This window comes from Impatiens glandulifera, chromosome 2 (genome assembly GCF_907164915.1).
Source record: "Impatiens glandulifera chromosome 2, dImpGla2.1, whole genome shotgun sequence".
NCBI lineage: Eukaryota > Viridiplantae > Streptophyta > Magnoliopsida > Ericales > Balsaminaceae > Impatiens > Impatiens glandulifera.
In genome coordinates, this window is record NC_061863.1 from 1935901 (window position 1) to 1953392 (window position 17492).

The 17492-nt window shown below is 26.6% G+C and overlaps 2 protein-coding genes across 2 annotated transcripts; one reads left to right on the top strand and one right to left on the bottom strand.

Moving 5' to 3' along the window:
• The first annotated feature begins 9237 nt into the window (after positions 1–9237).
• LOC124926780 (60S ribosomal protein L37-3-like) lies at positions 9238–10944 on the top strand. The gene is made up of 4 exons (XM_047467075.1): positions 9238–9292; positions 9398–9533; positions 10530–10631; positions 10731–10944. Exons 1-4 carry the CDS (start codon positions 9290–9292, stop codon positions 10775–10777), a joined length of 288 nt encoding a protein of 95 aa, XP_047323031.1. The 5' UTR covers positions 9238–9289; the 3' UTR covers positions 10778–10944.
• Positions 10945–12243: 1299 nt separating this feature from the next.
• On the bottom strand, positions 12244–16126 carry LOC124927565. The gene is made up of 3 exons (XM_047468007.1): positions 15637–16126; positions 14416–14496; positions 12244–12902 (listed from the first exon to the last, which is right to left on the bottom strand). The coding sequence occupies exons 1-3, from the start codon at positions 16082–16084 to the stop codon at positions 12547–12549; spliced, it is 885 nt and encodes a 294-aa protein (XP_047323963.1). The 5' UTR covers positions 16085–16126; the 3' UTR covers positions 12244–12546.
• Between the last annotated feature and the right edge of the window lie 1366 nt (positions 16127–17492).

The following is a 17492-nucleotide window of genomic DNA, read 5'->3' on the forward strand; positions in this document are numbered from 1 at the left end:
AAATAAAAGTGAATTATTTTGATAACGAGGATTCAAGCATCAAACCACTCTCAAATATTCCCCAAAATTTACAAATATTATTTTCTTTAAACATAATTTTTCATGGAACTTTTAATGCGCGTTTGACAAAGTCTTAAATTTTGAGAAGCTATAACTTAATTTCATGAGTCTAAAAATCATGAAATTAAAAATGCAGCTTCTTAAAAAGGTTTTTAATGCTCACAAAAATTTTCAGAATTTTTGGGACTCGTTTTGAAAAATGTCTATCTTCGTAGTGTCATATTGGGAGTTTTATAATTTCGAAAATTCCAAACTCGATTAATTTGAGCCTCTAATAATATTTTTTATCATCGTATGATGTTTTGGGAATTTTGAGAATTATTTTTAAAAATGACTCAATTTAACGTGTTCTACTCGGAGTTTCCTTAACTCTAAAAATTTTAAAAGAGGGAAACACATTGGGGTGATTCATTCTCTTCTCTCCTTGGTTCAAAGAGAATAAAACTTCCGATCTTCAATTCAAATCTTTATCCTTGTCATTTGCACTCGTTGGTCCTCCCTCAGGAATCATGATTCTTTCTTTCCTTGAGAATTATGCTCTATAATTTTTAATGTTTTATTCTCATTAATCACCTCATGAATAGGATTAGCCCCTTGAAAAATAGACTAATATTTCTCACACAAACAAAAGAGTTATAAACTTATAACGAAAACGTAACAATCCTTCAATAATTAACTGACATAGCGTCGTAGGCTCTTTCTTAATACGTAACCAAACACCGAACTCTTAAAATGAATTTCTGATTTTATTTTCTTTAGTTTATTTGGGAAATAAATTAAAATAACGACTCTAAAGTCAATTAAATCGATACATACTCAAGTGTATCTATTTAAAACATGTACGGGCCAATTCAAGAGGCTATGCTAAATAACTCTATTTTCGGTTACTCATCCTTTCCAATTTTTTACAGGATGCAAAGGTAAGTCAATGAGTTCTTTAATATAGCTCGCCTTAACACACGAAAAACGTTTTCTCTAAAAAATACAGTGTACAGGTCGTACCTGTCATAAAAATCTCTCGTCTCCCAACAGCGGGAGCACGTGTGGAAGGTAACTTTTGGATCGCACAATCCGCCCTTAAAGACGAGGTGTTTTCTAATTAGGAGAAAGATCGAAAAAACGCGTACATATTTTTTTTTTTTTATAAATATAAGATATCTACAAATAATAATAAAAATATAGGCAGGTTTTCCAAAAGTCTCAATTTTTTGGGAAATCAAACATAGGTTTAGAATCAAAATATTCTACTAAAGAAGAAGGAGAAGAAAACAAAATCACTTGATTTATATATATAACCTTAATTATGCCGACTAAAGATCCCGTACAGGTCCGGCGAACCTAGCCGAAAACGACCGGCGAAGATTATCCGGCTCCGCCAATCCCGACCCTTCATCAAAATTCTGTAAATAAGAATCATAATCGTAGGCAAACAAATGCTGCGCCGCCGCCGCCGCTGTCGTCGGCGTCTCAAAGTCTTGAGAATCCGGCGAACAGCCGGTGGTTCTGATCCACATCCTCCCTCTCTTGATCTTCTTCTTCAAGAACTTCAGCCAGCCGCCGCCGCCGGCGACGGCGGCGTCTCCGTGGTGCTTATTTTGTCGATCAAGCCGGTGGCTTAGACTTGGAGATTTTTGCAAACCCATGATGATGATAATACCCATTCTAGATTGAAGGTTGAATCAAAATAAAAAAATAAATCAAGAGATCTTTTAAATACAAATTAGGAATCCAATCCCTATGAAATATTATATATATATTATGATAATCTAACAAATAATCATTCTAAAGAAAAAGTTCCATATTTTATCTTTATTACTATAATGGCATAAATCTTAAACTTATTATATTTTAAATATATATCTTATTGTCACTTTATTCTTTAAAATTTTAGGAATCTAAACAAAAATAAAATAAAATTTATTTCTATTTGAGTTACCTTAACTAACATATATATTCATAAATTTATTGATAGATTTCTTATTTTGATTCAAATTTGTTTTTAAATAAATTTAAAAAGTGTGTTAGAAATACTAAAAATTATAAGTATATAATTAGTTTATTGTTTGAAAAATTAGGGAATTAAAAATATATTAATTTTAACTCTCCACTAAAATGTAATAGGTCTCGTGGACTTCAATGTTTTTGTTAGTTACTTAATTTTTTTTTAAGATTTTAGTCATCTATATACAATTTTACATATTCTTAATTAACAACTTAAGAAAGAAAACTCATATCAGACATATTGTGGCTATGGGTGTGAAAAAATTTGAATCGAGTTCGAAAATATGAACGCTAATCAAATTTGTTTCCAATTCAAAGTAAAGTTCGAACTCGATTCGAATTTTTCGAACCTTGGTTCGAATAATATCAAACCATATCTCAAAATAATTCTAATTCGCAATCACAATTATTTTAATTTACATTTTCTCTTTTAATCAAAATAATAAGGTTAGAAGTTGAAGATCGAAAAGAGACTTATACTTTATACGTGTAAAAATAAATTAAGTAAAGATTCAGAAGATTAGGTTTTAAAAAGTAAGTATGATATTTTAAAAATATATATAATTAAGTTTTAGAAAAGAAAGCGTGATATATATATAATATAATATATAATATGCAATATAATACAAAAACTGACTTGAATTTGATATTTTCAAATTTAAATCAAATACATATAAAACCCACTTATAAAACATAAAACATGTGACCTTAGGTTCAGTCAGAAACCTATTCATGGCAGTTAACAAAATAATTAAAGGGCGGAATATAATTTAACTCATTTTTAAAAGTTTAAAAACAAAAAATTAGTCTAATAAATACTGGGGAAGTAAAACTAGCTATTCATGAAAAATGGAGAAATAAAATAATTATTACCTTTTTCTTTGCATTCATAATTTGTCTGAGTTAATTTATATATATTTTTTATTTTCTTTCATAATTTGTAATTGTGCTAGACTTTTTTGTTTAATTTTTTTTAACTTAATTTAATCTAAATAATTAATTAATTTAATCTTAAAATAATTATTTACTAAATTGTAAGAGTATTGTCAAACAAAACCTATTTTGTTGGCCTTTATATAATGATGTTTGGCACCCAAAAATAAGAAAAATAAAACCTAAAATATTTTATTCCTAAATCTTGTTAATAAAATATTTAACCAATTAAATTATTTTACTTTTGTTAAAATTTATTATATTTATTTAATAAAACATAAAATATAATTACAAATTAGAAAATAATAATAAATATATTTTTTGGTTTTAAGGCACCACAATCCTCATATGTATTGTCCTTCTTATCCAATTATTTGTGGATCAAATGTTTACTAATTTGTTCAAAAACTTTTCTTAAAATATTCTTTAAACAATTGATTAATCTATAAATGATATTAAATTTACAATTATTTTTAATTTTTGTCACCGATTCTAATGTTTTTATTACATATATAAAAGATGTTTCAACGTTGTTTAACTTTGGGAGATGATTAATCTTGACTTTAATTATTCTATTTGTACTAGGTTTAATTTTAATTTTAATTTGATTTTATTTATATAAAAATAGTTTAAGAGTGTTTAAAAACACTCATTTTAGTTTGATTCCATAGTTTAATTGTCCTTCTTTAATTATTTTTTGTTGTAATCTCCTAGGATTCACCAACAATTTGACCAGTGATTTGAGATCTTATTTAGAAAGATTGATTCACATTGGATTTAATTATTCATGGGGCTTGTTTTTGTTTGAAGAATATCATCGAAACAAGATATAGTATTTTTAGTTTTGAATTATTTAAATAAATTCAACTAAATCAAACTTTATTTTATTCACATTCTCTTCCATTATATTAATAAATACATTAACTAAAATACTAAAATAATATTTTTTAAATGATCAATGTATATTAAAGATGATAAAAATTGTTTAAGTACAACGACAAAAAATTATATGAAAAAAATCAAACACCATACCTAACATATTATCGAGCTCAAAGATCCTTAAAAGAACGAATAACTCTCTGACCTACTACAACGACTTCTAGAACGAATATAAAAAACGTAATAATAATATCATTAATCATATGCATCAAACGACTACGATCATTGAAAGTTTGACGTTTTCTCTCAAACTAGATAGTCCATTAGAAAATAATCAGAATGGTAACCAAAATATGTATTCCTACCATACGGTCGCATCAATTCAAACGTCACAACAACTACTCAAAGACTCGGACATCATCTAGTGAATCACAATCATACTCCACAAAAAAACTTTATATACTAGTCACCATTAACGATGCAGAAGTGAGTCGTCGATTTCACCTCCTTATGACACATACGACAACAACTTACCATAATTCAAATTTTCCCATAAATTAATACCACAAGAATTCACGAGACACCCTATAGAGTCAAGAGACTCTTAATCACACAACCGCTAATTATATAAATATTTTACAATCCACTGATCTATTTTTCAAATTTTAGTCTCACTAAATCAATATGTCACAATTAAGAGTTCCTAATAGTGATTTAATGTCGTCTTTTTTACACCATTATTGATTCCATAAACGTTTCAAACAATAATATTTTCAATCATTGATGAAATCTAAAAGGAATAACACTTTCTTAACTTTGAGACACACTTTCACTTTTGTATATAACTCTGAAGTAGATCATTTAATTTTTGTATATAATTTTTATATTCGGGATCAAAATCAACGAAAGTGTTTGGATTATTGTTGTAGTTATCCATAATAATTTAGTATTAATTATGGATAATTGTAAACAAAGGAGGATAATTAGTAGAAATGGAGAAAATGGTGATTTTTTTGTGCTCCAAAATAAAGTAAGAGTGGTCTCTATTTATAGATCTCGAAAAATTATGAATTTTGATATATTTTATTTATTTTTTAAAATTATAAATAATAATAAATTCGGGTTTTAAAGATAAGAGATAAAGAAAATATTAAACTCTTATTTTGTTATTTTAATAATTGATTTTTGTGACTTAAGGAGTGAGTAGTAATTAATTAGTAAGTTTAAGGATAATTTATATTTATAGATTTAAAACAAAGCCCAAACATATATAATTTATACTTGATATTATTTGAAAACTAGTATTGTATTAGGATTAATATCATCAAAATAAAAAAAATATTGGTTTATTTATGTATTTATGACTAGAGTGTCGGTACGGTATACTTTGATGTTTTATCCATACCTTATACTTTACCTAAAACTTCGGTATGCAAAAAATGCATACCTTTACCTTACCTTGATTTCGATATACCTTAATTTCGGTATACAAAAAATTCATACTTTTACCTTACCTTGATTTCGGTATACCTTAATTTCGGTACGGTATCGGTATTATACCTTTGATACCTAAAAAACATATTAACTTAAAAAAAAATCGCATCGGTAATATAAAAATTACATATAATAAATAATATTTCAGTATAATTATATTTTGATATTATTCATAAATTTTATTTCTATAATTAAATTAATATCAAATTTATTTAATTATTTCCTTGTAAGTATTATATATATTTTAACTTATAAATATTATTTCGGTATACCAAAATTTTAAAAATCTCATACCTTTATCATATCAATAATTTCGGTATCGGTATTATACCTTACATTTTTTATCAATATACCTTAAAAATCGATATTTTTGATATATTGCGTTACAGTATTTTTTTTCACCCTTATGAACCATTTACTATGGAAGAAAATGTTCTATGAAAATATTTCTTTGCTTTTTAAGGTATATCTGGTCATTTATTTATTTATTTATTTTTATCTGAAAAGGGGATAAGTGTGAAATGTTTTCTATGTTTTTTAAAATGTAAAAAGTGGATATTTCCGGTTATAGGAAATATATTATTAGAATAGATAAAACCATTTCAAATGAAAATATATATATATAAGGTGATTAAATTTTATTAATTTTTCCTAATAAATATGATTGTTTTTTATTTTTGACAAATGAAAATTGTTTTTGAGTTGAGTTTATTTGAATTATGGAAAGAAGAAAGTGAGGTTTTTTCACAACTCAAAACTTAAATAATTGATCTTTGTATATGGTTCATTAAACTTGTTCTTACTCACCTGTTAGTTCAACTTGACAATGTTCTTACCTTATAAGATTAAGATTTAAGGTTTATAATAATATTTGTATTAGTGTATATACATAAACAATGAACCCAATCAGGATAGCTCAAAGTAAAAATAATTTATCTAAGAAATTAAAAATTTTAAGTTCAATTTTCTTAAAGAACAAGAGCAAAGAATAAGGGACCTTTTTTTGCTTCCTCATTTTTATTTAGTTCTAATGAAAATGATTTTTTTTTTAGTAATTTCCTAGGTAATTCTTTTTTAATAAATGACTGATTATTGTTATTATTATATTAATTTTATTTTACAAAATGAGACCGTAGCTTTGTCTCACCTTCTATTCATGTTACATTTCACTTGATTTAAAATATGTTATATTCTAAAAGATATATAGGAGCATTTTATTGGATGAGTTTGGTTGTGATTTTTTTCATAATTTGACAAAAACTAAGATATAATTGTGGTTTTGGTCATGGAATGACCAACCATTTGGTCATGTTAAATTAACAAGATCAATTATATAAAATTATATAAGGATGCTCTGATAATGATATTTTATTAACGTTTCAAAAAAATAAAACATTTTTAAAAAATATTTACTACACCATTATTAAACAACGAATAATTGAATTATATTCGAGCAATTTAAAAACTTTTAATATTCCCCAGTTTATTACCGTTTCAGAAAAAAAATGAAATATTTTTAATAAATATTACTTACCATTATTAAATATGGAATAACTGAATTAAATTTGAGCAATTTAAAAACTTTTAATATTTCGTAACATCCTTTTTTACATTAGAGGTTAATTAATTGTCTTCAATACTATCAAGAAAGGCACAACATTAATTTTCCACCATGTTTGATTTATTGGAAAATTGGTTAAATCAAAATCAAGTTATTAAGTCAACTACGGCTAATCTTTCCTTAAATCTTATACTATTTTTATATAGCAGAAATAATGTCAACATCAAGTGACGTCTCTAGGTAAATTATGTCTCTTTTTGGTTATTGAACAATTTGGTTTTAAATTAGTTTATTTACATTCATTTACTTTAATTTCTCAACTTTTGTTAATATATATTATTGGTTTTGGTTTTCTATCCGTGATTTTTTTTTATTGTTCATTTTCATAGTTTATTGGACCTCTCTAAGAGTTATCATGTGATTTAATGGAAACGATATCATGCTAATTCTGTATAAAATTTTGTCTTAAGCACCCGAGGATTATCATATCATATTGACGTAAGTATTCACTACACTATCGTGAATTAAAAATAATACTTGAAACATAAAGAAAAATATAATGTTCAATAATTGCACATATTTGAAACAAATTATTATTGTTGCAGTTGTAAAGTTTTTAAAGCGACTTGCATAAGTCGTTCATACAGAATCTCGACTTGTGGAATTTTCATCGCCGAGTTCCAAATTTGACGGGCATGCAATGTAATGCATTCCTTGAGTGCTCGAATGACAATTTACTAGGAAATAAGATTTAATTTCTCTTTTTTATTTTACATTCTCTAATTTTGTTTTATACAAGTTTTTTTTTTTATAAATATGTAATTAACATATCTTATTTTTTCTATAATATAGGATATCTTAAATTACTGTCTTTCAATTTTTATATATGATCTTTTAGAATTATAAAATAGCTCATATTGAATAATCTGTTTTAATTTAAATTTTTATTTTGTTTTTAACCGTTTAAATTAAAATCAAACCAATAATAGAATTAGTTATCTTTCATAATTAATTTTATATAAATATATTTTTCCTCACATAAATTTTCCCACTATTTATATTATATATATATATATATATATATATATGAATATATATATATATGAATATATATTTTATATGACTATTAATTAAAAAAAATACCACTAAATTTACATTTAAAAAATATTATCTAACACTAAAAAAATAAAAATAATAAATTATTGCAAATTCATGTTTATATATATAAAAAATATTTGGTTCATAAAAATTTATTTCATATTTTTTTCCATATATATATATAATATTACATATTTATTTATTTATATATATAATTTATTTATAAATATTTCATACAATTTACTTATATTACAAAATAGTTACTAATAATTATTATTTTTTCTATTTTTTCTCTAATTATATATATATATATATATATTATATTTTCTCTTTTTATAAATATATTTTTTTTTTACTAAATTAAATAGTTTATAAAATTTTGGTTTATATTCTTCCCATGTAAAGTAGGGTATCATAGTATGAATAATATTATGTCTATTGTTTAATTTACCATATTAAAAAAATATAAATATTACAAGTATTTAATGATTCACACTATTTTAAACAAGCATATAGTCTTTTTTAAAATGATCATTTTATTTAGAATTTTCATTAAAATTACAATTATTTTTAAAACTGATAAAATAAAAGGTAAAGGTAATTTTATTTATATTTAATATGAAAGTTTAATTTAATTAATTGAAACTTTTTAAACTAAACTAAAAGTAAAAAGTGGATAAAAAAATAAAATTTGATAAATTTATAAATTATATTATAGAATATTTCAATAAATATTTTACCGTTTTGTTTTGTTTGTAAATTTGAACCAAAAAAAATAAAAAATTAGTTACCTAATAGACTAATGTGAATTTAAAATAATAATAATAAATATAAAATTTGTTCATAATCAATAAAAAAATATCATACCAATACATAATTTATTTGAACTTTATGGTTTAGAATATTACATTTTTTTATTAGAATAATTAAATGATAAAAATTAAGAGTAAAAGTTATGAATTTAATTTTTACTTACCGTTATTAAAAAATAAATGTTTGTAGTAGAAATTATAATTAAAAAATATATATTTTAATCAAAATAAAATAAAATTTACATTTAAAAAATCAAAACATAACTTTTATATATATATATATATAAAATCCGACCATATTTTTAACCCATCTGCAAGAAGAGAAAGACCATCCGATTAAATAGATCCAAGAACCCGACCCGTTTTCCATTCGTAACCCTAACTTGACATATATAAACGCTTCAAGCAAAGATGTTATCCAAGACTAGGGTTTTCACGCCAACGAACCGCAATGGTACCTTCTTCTCTCTCTTTCTCACTTGATCATCATCATCCTATTCGATGAATGATTATCATCTTCCGTATGAATGAATGTATGACGATTTATTCGATCTTGTAGGGAAAAGGTACTGGAAGTTTTGGTAAGAGGAGGAACAAGACTCACACACTCTGTGTGAGATGCGGCCGCCGTAGTTTCCATCTTCAGAAGAGCCGATGCTCTGCCTGTGCCTTCCCTGCCGCCCGCAAGAGGACATGTAAGCATTCTATTTCTCTATATCTGAATTCTGAATTTGTTTAGTATTCATGTGATTGATTGTGTTATCTTAGATTCAAATGTTTAGATTGTTCTGTGTTTTAGTTTCATAGGCTTCTGTTGGTTTCTTTGTTTATTTGATTTGGATTTTAATTTGAATGTTTTTATTGTTGTTTGTTGTACCTATTACTCTGATATGGATTGTATTAGGGTTAAATAAGTTGTTTGCTCATTACAATGGTTGATGATTTCCATGTTTTCTAGAAGCTATTGAAAAGTTGATTGATTTGGATTGTTGCTTATCATCAATCTTATCAAGATGTTAGTTCTTCCATTACAGTTCTTTGTTGTGCCAATTACTCTGATATGGATTGTATTAGGGTTTGGTTTATTGGTTGTTTGTTCATTACAATGGTTGATGATTTCGATGTTTGTAAGAAACCATTGAAATGTAGATTGATTTGGATTTTTGCTTATCATATGATTCATCACTCTTAATCAAGTTCAGAGTTCTTAAATTTCAATTTTTTGTTGTACTTATTACTCAAATATGGATTGCATTAGGGTTTATTAGTTGTTTGCTGATTATCATTTCCATGTTTTGTAGAATCTATTGAAAAGATTATTGATTTGGATGGTTGCTCATCATGTAATCATCACTCACTATCAAGCTCAGAGTTCTTTCATTTAAATTTGAATGCTTTTACTCTGATATGGATTGTATTAGTGTTTATAAGTTGTTTGTTCATTACAATGGTTGATCAAGCTCTGAGTTCTTCCATTTCAATTTGAATGTTTTTATTGTCTTTTGTTGTACCCATTACTCTGATTTGGATTATATTACGGTTTATTGGTTGTTTACACAAAGAAAATGACTAGTGCCTTAATTCATGTGATAAAACATCTTATCTGATTTGAATCTGAATTGATCCAATTTGTAAACTTGAGCTTAGCCTGTCTTATATACATGTTTTTAATCTATCATTGAATTTTATAGATAACTGGAGTGTGAAGGCAATCAGGAGGAAGACAACCGGAACTGGTCGCATGAGGTATCTCCGTAATGTTACCAGGAGGTTCAAGACTGGGTTCAGAGAGGGTAAAACTTTCTTCTATTCCTTTTTTATGGTTGACAGTAAGTAAAGTAACTTTTTTACTCGTTTTATTAATTTAATTATTCAATGTTTATACTGATTAGGTACCGAGGCAGCACCAAGAAAGAAGGGAGCTGCTGCTTCATCTTAAGTAAGGAAGCCATTGTCTTGTTTTTTTTAACCTTTCTTGAAGTTGGTTGGAGCTATAGAAGTTGGATTTTCTGAACTTGTTTTGAGAGAATTATGGTTTTGTAATATTTATTATGATCATGGGAATGATTGCTCATTTTTATTTAAGTTTTGGTTTCTCTGACTCAATTATGTTGTTAGGATCTTTGCTTTTCTTTGATTTTAAATTTAAATTGTTAAATTTAGGTGATTTTTATAAATATGTAGAGAATTTTTAACTGATAGACACATAATTATTATTATTTTTTTAATATAATTTTTTCTATTTGAAATAACTAAGAAACTTAAATAATAAATGAATTGCCTTTTCTTATTTTTTTTTTCAAATTTTACATTCTAACATTCAAATTTTAATATGTGCTGAAAAATAAAAAAATATCGAATCGTTATTGCTTAAAACTATTAATGTGTACATGTTCAAATCTTGACCATTGGATGATTTAACAACTCTTACGTTTATTTATTGTATTATTTCATAATATATATTTTTATGGTTTGGAAGGAGGTATTAAAGGTTATAAAATATATATATTATTATTGTTTGATTGAAAATATAAGATAAGATATAACTGTATAATTTATATATATATTTATTAAATAGAATAAGATTTCAATATAAGAATAAAATTAGATTTTATTATTTTAATTTATTTTTATCTTTATTAATTGCTTTTTTAATATTATTTTTAATTAACTTTATTTAAATTTTAAGTTATTTTAAATTCATATTAATTAGTTTAAATATTATTAATATTATATCAAATAAATTTTATAATTTAGTTTAAAATATAAAAGATAATATATTTTTTAAAATCATTGAACTAATGAGTATTTAATAAGATAGATGATAATTATAATCAAACGTGTGAATTTTTTTATTAAAATAAATAGTTTTTTTTAGTATTTAAATTTTAAAATAAGTTTATTTAAAAAAAGTAAGTAATATATACTGAAATTAAAAAATAATTAAAACTTAATAATTAAAAATTTAATACTTTCTCGAATCTAGTCATAGAGTGTTACTAATTTATACTTTATCAAAATATAAGTTATACTATTGATTTTACTATAGATATAAAACTAATCAAATTAAACATCTTTATAATATAACTAACTTGTAAATTTTAAATATAATTGTGAACTTTAAATGTAACTTACCAAACGTCACCTACAATTTTAAACTTCCAAAATCTTTGTTTTGTTTTCCTTCAAATGTTATACTACCACACAAAAAAACATAGTTCTATTTAAAACAATCAATCTTACAAAATCTGTCATTTGTCAATAAAAACGTCCAAGAATGATAAAAGGGCATAATTGTAAATTTACGAATTACTAGTGGAAAGAGTCGTGCCTAATAAACAAATGTCCAAAGGTTCGATTCCTAGTCCTAGCTTCCTAAAATAAATAAATAAAACTTTGATTAATCTCCATCCTCAACATTCCACATTTTAAAACTTTGATTTATCCCTTCAACTGGATTAGAACTCTTTATAAATCTGCTTCAATTTACACTTGGTTTCCCATATTTACTCTAAAGTTGAGAATGGTAAATGGAAAGATTGTAATATTTTTTTACAAATAACCACTTCCTAGTAGGCTAGTACTATTCTTACTACTACTTCTTAAATGAAAGTTATAGTCTTTAGTAAGTTCACATTTTCATCAACTCAATATATTCCGCATATTAGTATGAGAAACGGGCAGAAAGTTACCTGGTAGTTATTTCGGTTAATCATCATCGGAAGATAGATAAGATGATCCCATCCACATTTTAAAACTTTGATTTACAGAAGCCACAACCTCTGATGTAATTGCCACTGGATTTGCTTCCAGCATTTCTATACCAATATTATTAAGTCCGCCCCCTCCTTCATCAAACGCAACAGAAGAAGCTTTTCTTCTCAAGAGATAAGCGGTCCCACTGAATAAAACGACGAAACTCCACAAAACAATCTCGTAGCACCAAAACAGAGGCCATGAACATCTGCTCCCTAGAGTCAGGAGAGTTGAACCGAGAAATATGGCTGCAAGAGCAAATATTATGGCAAACACCCTGTTTATGATGCATAAACATCGCACTCCTCCTACATTCAATAATCATTTCAGCTTAATCTAATAATCCATAAAAATTGTACAAAAAAATAGTTTATATTCTCAAGTCAATCTGTTAAAAGGTCTTTTCAATCATCAAATCTTCACCTCAGCAATGGATCGTGTTGACTCAATCCAAACAGACCCGATATCAATTCCGGCTCATGATTTAGTTTTTCCTAATCCTATAGGGTTATTTAAATAACCTTGTTAATGTTTGAGTTATGAAAAAGTGGGTTATTGATATAGAGGGTATGTTAGTATTTTAATTGAATTTGCATGATGTGATCGAAGAGAGGATGGATGAAAATATGGTGGGTTATTTGAAGATTATTCAAATAACACAATCCAATCAAGGATTAGTCTTTCCGAATCCTAGTTTAGTTTAGTTTAGTTTAGTTTTCAAGCTTTTTGGGTAGGCAGATAACCAAGTTACGTTTCTCAAATGTATGTTCTTTATCCAATTTTTAAAATATCAAATATAAAGGATATTTTAGTCCTTTAACACAAAGAAACACAAATAATGAACCTTTTCATCCATTGAAATAAAACAAGCTCAAAGAGTAGAGCTTCTTTTATCTTGTGTAGTTGTGTTACATGAAAAAAATTGAGTTACGAGTTCAAAATCTTGTTTGATGAAAAAGTAGATTATTTGGGATGTGATGGAAGATTGTTTAGAAATAATTCAAATAACCTATCAAAACCTGTAAATTAACATGTATGCAAAACTAAACTATGTTTAGTTCAAGCGGAATCGGAATTAGAATTGGATATGGAGGTTCAATTCCAAATTTTTGTTTGTTTGATGACTTAAAATAAGGAATATAAACTAGAATTATAATTCCAAAGGAATTGATTCGTATATTTCTTAAGTTTCAATACCATTCTTCCTACTTTGGAATTGCAATCTAATGATTTCTCCAAACATAAAAATTGGAACTCTAATTCTAGTTCATTATACACATCAAAACATAGCCTAATGCAGCAAGAAAGGGTACCCAAAAACTACATTTGTTAATATTTGTCAAAAAAACACAATAATCTGAAAAGTAATCTCTATAAAAAAAGAATTGATCATAATCGAGAGTAAAACCTCTATAGAAAATGAAGCAAAAACAATACACTACAATCTAGATAGTTATTTGAAACATAAGTTGCATAGAAAATGAAGCAACAAAAATCAATTTATAATTTAGATCATGATCCAATAAAAATCACTTCCAATTATAAGATTAACGATTTTCCATTGAAATCCTAGATTGTGACAAAATATTGGTTTCCATATAGGTTCAAAATTGCAGGTAAAGTCAACTGCTTAAGGATTGTCTTGTAGAACCTGTCATAATTCGCAATCAACATCTTGAGACTTGGTAGTATACAGAGAAACTAGATTTATGGCACATAAAATTCCCAATAAACCCCCAAAAAACGAATTCACGTAAGATATCATCAGAAAAGGAAGTGAAAGAAAGGGATATTAAATTTACAGAGAGCTGCAAGACTTACCTCGTCTTGAGGCACAATAATTGTTCTCAACAACACTTAAAGACCAGTGCCTAGCATGCGAGGAAGAAGCAACAGTAATTCCTGTAATTGAGAAAATTTGAGGTACTACTAATATAAGAAGGTATAAATGAATGATGTAACAAACTAGCAATAAGAATCATGCTCTTATAGTACAGAATTTCAGGCTGTAAACTTATTACTAAAGCAACAAAGAAGAAAAGCCTGATAATATTTTTTTGTTCAATCATAAATGAAAATTATGGATCATAATATTTTGTTGGCCACAATACTTCAAAATTTGATAATGTCTAATAAACTCATCCATCAAATAATTCAAATCATCAATTAAAATACAACAATTATAAATACATATCTTGATGATTTAACCCAAATAACCAAAATATCAATTGTTTTCATCAAACATTGGTTAATTGTGGATCCATGCAAAAGTTTTATTTATTTACTTTCTTCTTTGAATAAGTCCCATGCATAGAATGAAAATGAGGTCGTTACGTTCAACTACTAAAGCATGACACAACAAAGTTTGGGAAATTAAAAAATTATTTGCAGTCTTGCAGATCATAAACTTACGTGAAAAAGAAATTCAAAAACTTATCTAGTGCGAAGTTCTTCCAACATAACAATGAGAACTATCTTAGTGTCATTGGAGATAGCAAATTCTGGCAGTCACAACTCACAAACATGCCCTGATACAGATTCAGTACCATTCATAAAAAAAAAAGATCTATATCCCGAATTGCCAAAGTTCAAATGAATAAGAAAGAACTTGTAGTTGTTCTGTCTTGGCTTATGATGATCAAATTAGTCTAATATTTCCAGCATACATGAAAAAAGTAAAAATAAAAAAACTCAAAGTGAATAGTTTATCATTTTTGTATGCAATTATTCCAGTTTAACCTCTTCAACATTCAATAATATACACGATCTTATGATAAAACGAGCTAGAATTAACAGTGAACCTTACGTTTAGCTAGCAAATCTAAATCACAGAGCCATCCAAGCACAAATTCAACAGTTACAAGCCTAAATAGCATATCACCAAGAAGATTAGTGAAATTTATGCATTCATTGAGCCAGTTCAAAGATCATACCAAAATCAATACTAAGACAAACTTGAATTATATCAAGTATAAATTATAGTGTGATGTAATGCTCATATAGAGTAAAACCAAGTAGAAGAAGATAAGAATAAAACCTGACCTGCCAAGAGATAAACAACCGAGAAGATGATCAGCATGAATGAAGGCAGAAATAGAACCGTCCAGAAATAATCAACCGTCTCCTGATCCGTGAGAGAATAAGAACCAGAAAATAGATCGGAATTACCAGCTGCGGAAGCAGTAGCATTGATCGACAGTGGATGGAGTCGCAAATCGGAGCAGAAAGGACGCTTCCAACCGTTGCGCGGAAACACTATGTTCAAGCTAATCGAAGTAGAAACGACGATGGCGAGAAGAATCAACGCCACGCCACAAATCAAAAGAGGACGCCGCAGATGAATCCAGGCCTTATCTTCATCGCGGAGACTGTCGTACTCGTGATTGGACATGAACGCCTGCCGAAGTGCGTCGCCGATTATCGCCATTTGAAGAACTCTCTCTCTCTCTCCCAAAACACTGCTTATTCCTCTGATTGTTTGATTTTTCATTGAACCAGCAAAAGAGCGGTTTCCTGCAAGTCGCTTCCTTCAAGTTACATCTTCTTTCATTTATGATTTTCAAAAAATTTGAATCTATTTTTTTTATTCTTATACATTAATAAAACCAATTTCAGCACTAAACTTTAATAATACAAATCTAAAGCTGAAATGTAAAATCAGACCATTACAATTTTGAACTTTTTTTTTTTCAAACCTCACAACTCACCCACCGTTTCAGATTTTTTTGGATTAAAATTATAAAGGATTTTATTTTCACGATTTGAAATTTTGTTACCTAATTATTTAGGTAACATTCATAAATAAAAGATTAATATTACTATAGTTACCAAATTTTAACGAATTTAGTGTTTTAACTGCCAATGTTTTGAAATTCGTTTTCAATATAATGAATTTCGATAATTAAATTGATGATATTTTATTTATTTATAAATGTATCAAATTAAATTGATGATATTTTATTTATTTATAAATGTATCAAATTAAATTGATGATATTTTATTTATTTACAAATGTATCCGCCTAAGACGAAGAAGAATAAGATTAGTCTTTTGTGAAAATATACTTTCTCCGATATCACTTTTATTTTTTAATCCCATACAAGAATGATAGATTTATAAAAAAAATTATGTAAGTAAACCGACTGAATCGCCTGGAATCGAACCAAATCAAACCAAACCGCCTGAAACCTAACCGAAAACAAACCGAACCGATCAACCGAAAAATCGACGGTCTGAAATAGCTTGAACCGAAGTCTTTCGGTTCGATTTGCTGGTTTATTGTTTTCCAAACCGAATCACCGACCGAACCGATAAGTTATGTTTTTGGGTTTGTGTTGATTTTTTGTGTGAATGAGAGAGAAGGAGAGGCTCTTCATCTTCAATTTAATCCTCATTTATTTATATAAAAGCTTTTTCTCTCTCACACAGTTTTTATTTCTCATAATATTTTAAGTTAATAATACTTAATGATCTATTTCTTGTTAGAGGTTTCACTGTTTCAAAATTTTACATTTTACAAAATAGTTTTAAGATTTAGGATCGAAGCCCAATTAACATTGTTTTATACCATGTATACGTTTTAAAAAAATTACAAATTATAAAAAATTCGAAACTGTTTTACAAAGGTTAAGTTTAGTTATTTGTAAACTGAATAAACCGACCAATCCGATCATCAAACCGATCAAACCGAAACCGACGGTTTATGATTTAGGCAAATCGACCCCAACGATTTGGTTGTATATTTTGATCTATAAATCGACCGAACCGAATCGCTTATAGGCCTTTTCCTTTTTATCACTTAATAATAAATTAACAGCTTTAGAAACTTTTTAAGAAAAAAATACCTTATATTGTATATAACTTTGACAATAAAAAGTAAAGATTTCGAAATCCCAAAA

Excerpts from the sequence above, each read along its gene's own strand:
- LOC124927565 (XM_047468007.1), bottom strand. The coding sequence starts at position 16,084 with ATGAAAAATCAAACAATCAGAGGAATAAGCAGTGTTTTGGGAGAGAGA. Across the intron at positions 14,497-15,636 it reads GGTTGTTTATCTCTTGGCAG|GAATTACTGTTGCTTCTTCC; the intron begins GTCAGGTTTTAT and ends TCTCAATTACAG. Across the intron at positions 12,903-14,415 it reads TTATTGTGCCTCAAGACGAG|GAGGAGTGCGATGTTTATGC; the intron begins GTAAGTCTTGCA and ends TATTGAATGTAG.
- LOC124926780 (XM_047467075.1), top strand. Across the intron at positions 9,534-10,529 it reads TGCCGCCCGCAAGAGGACAT|ATAACTGGAGTGTGAAGGCA; the intron begins GTAAGCATTCTA and ends TGAATTTTATAG. Across the intron at positions 10,632-10,730 it reads CAAGACTGGGTTCAGAGAGG|GTACCGAGGCAGCACCAAGA; the intron begins GTAAAACTTTCT and ends TATACTGATTAG.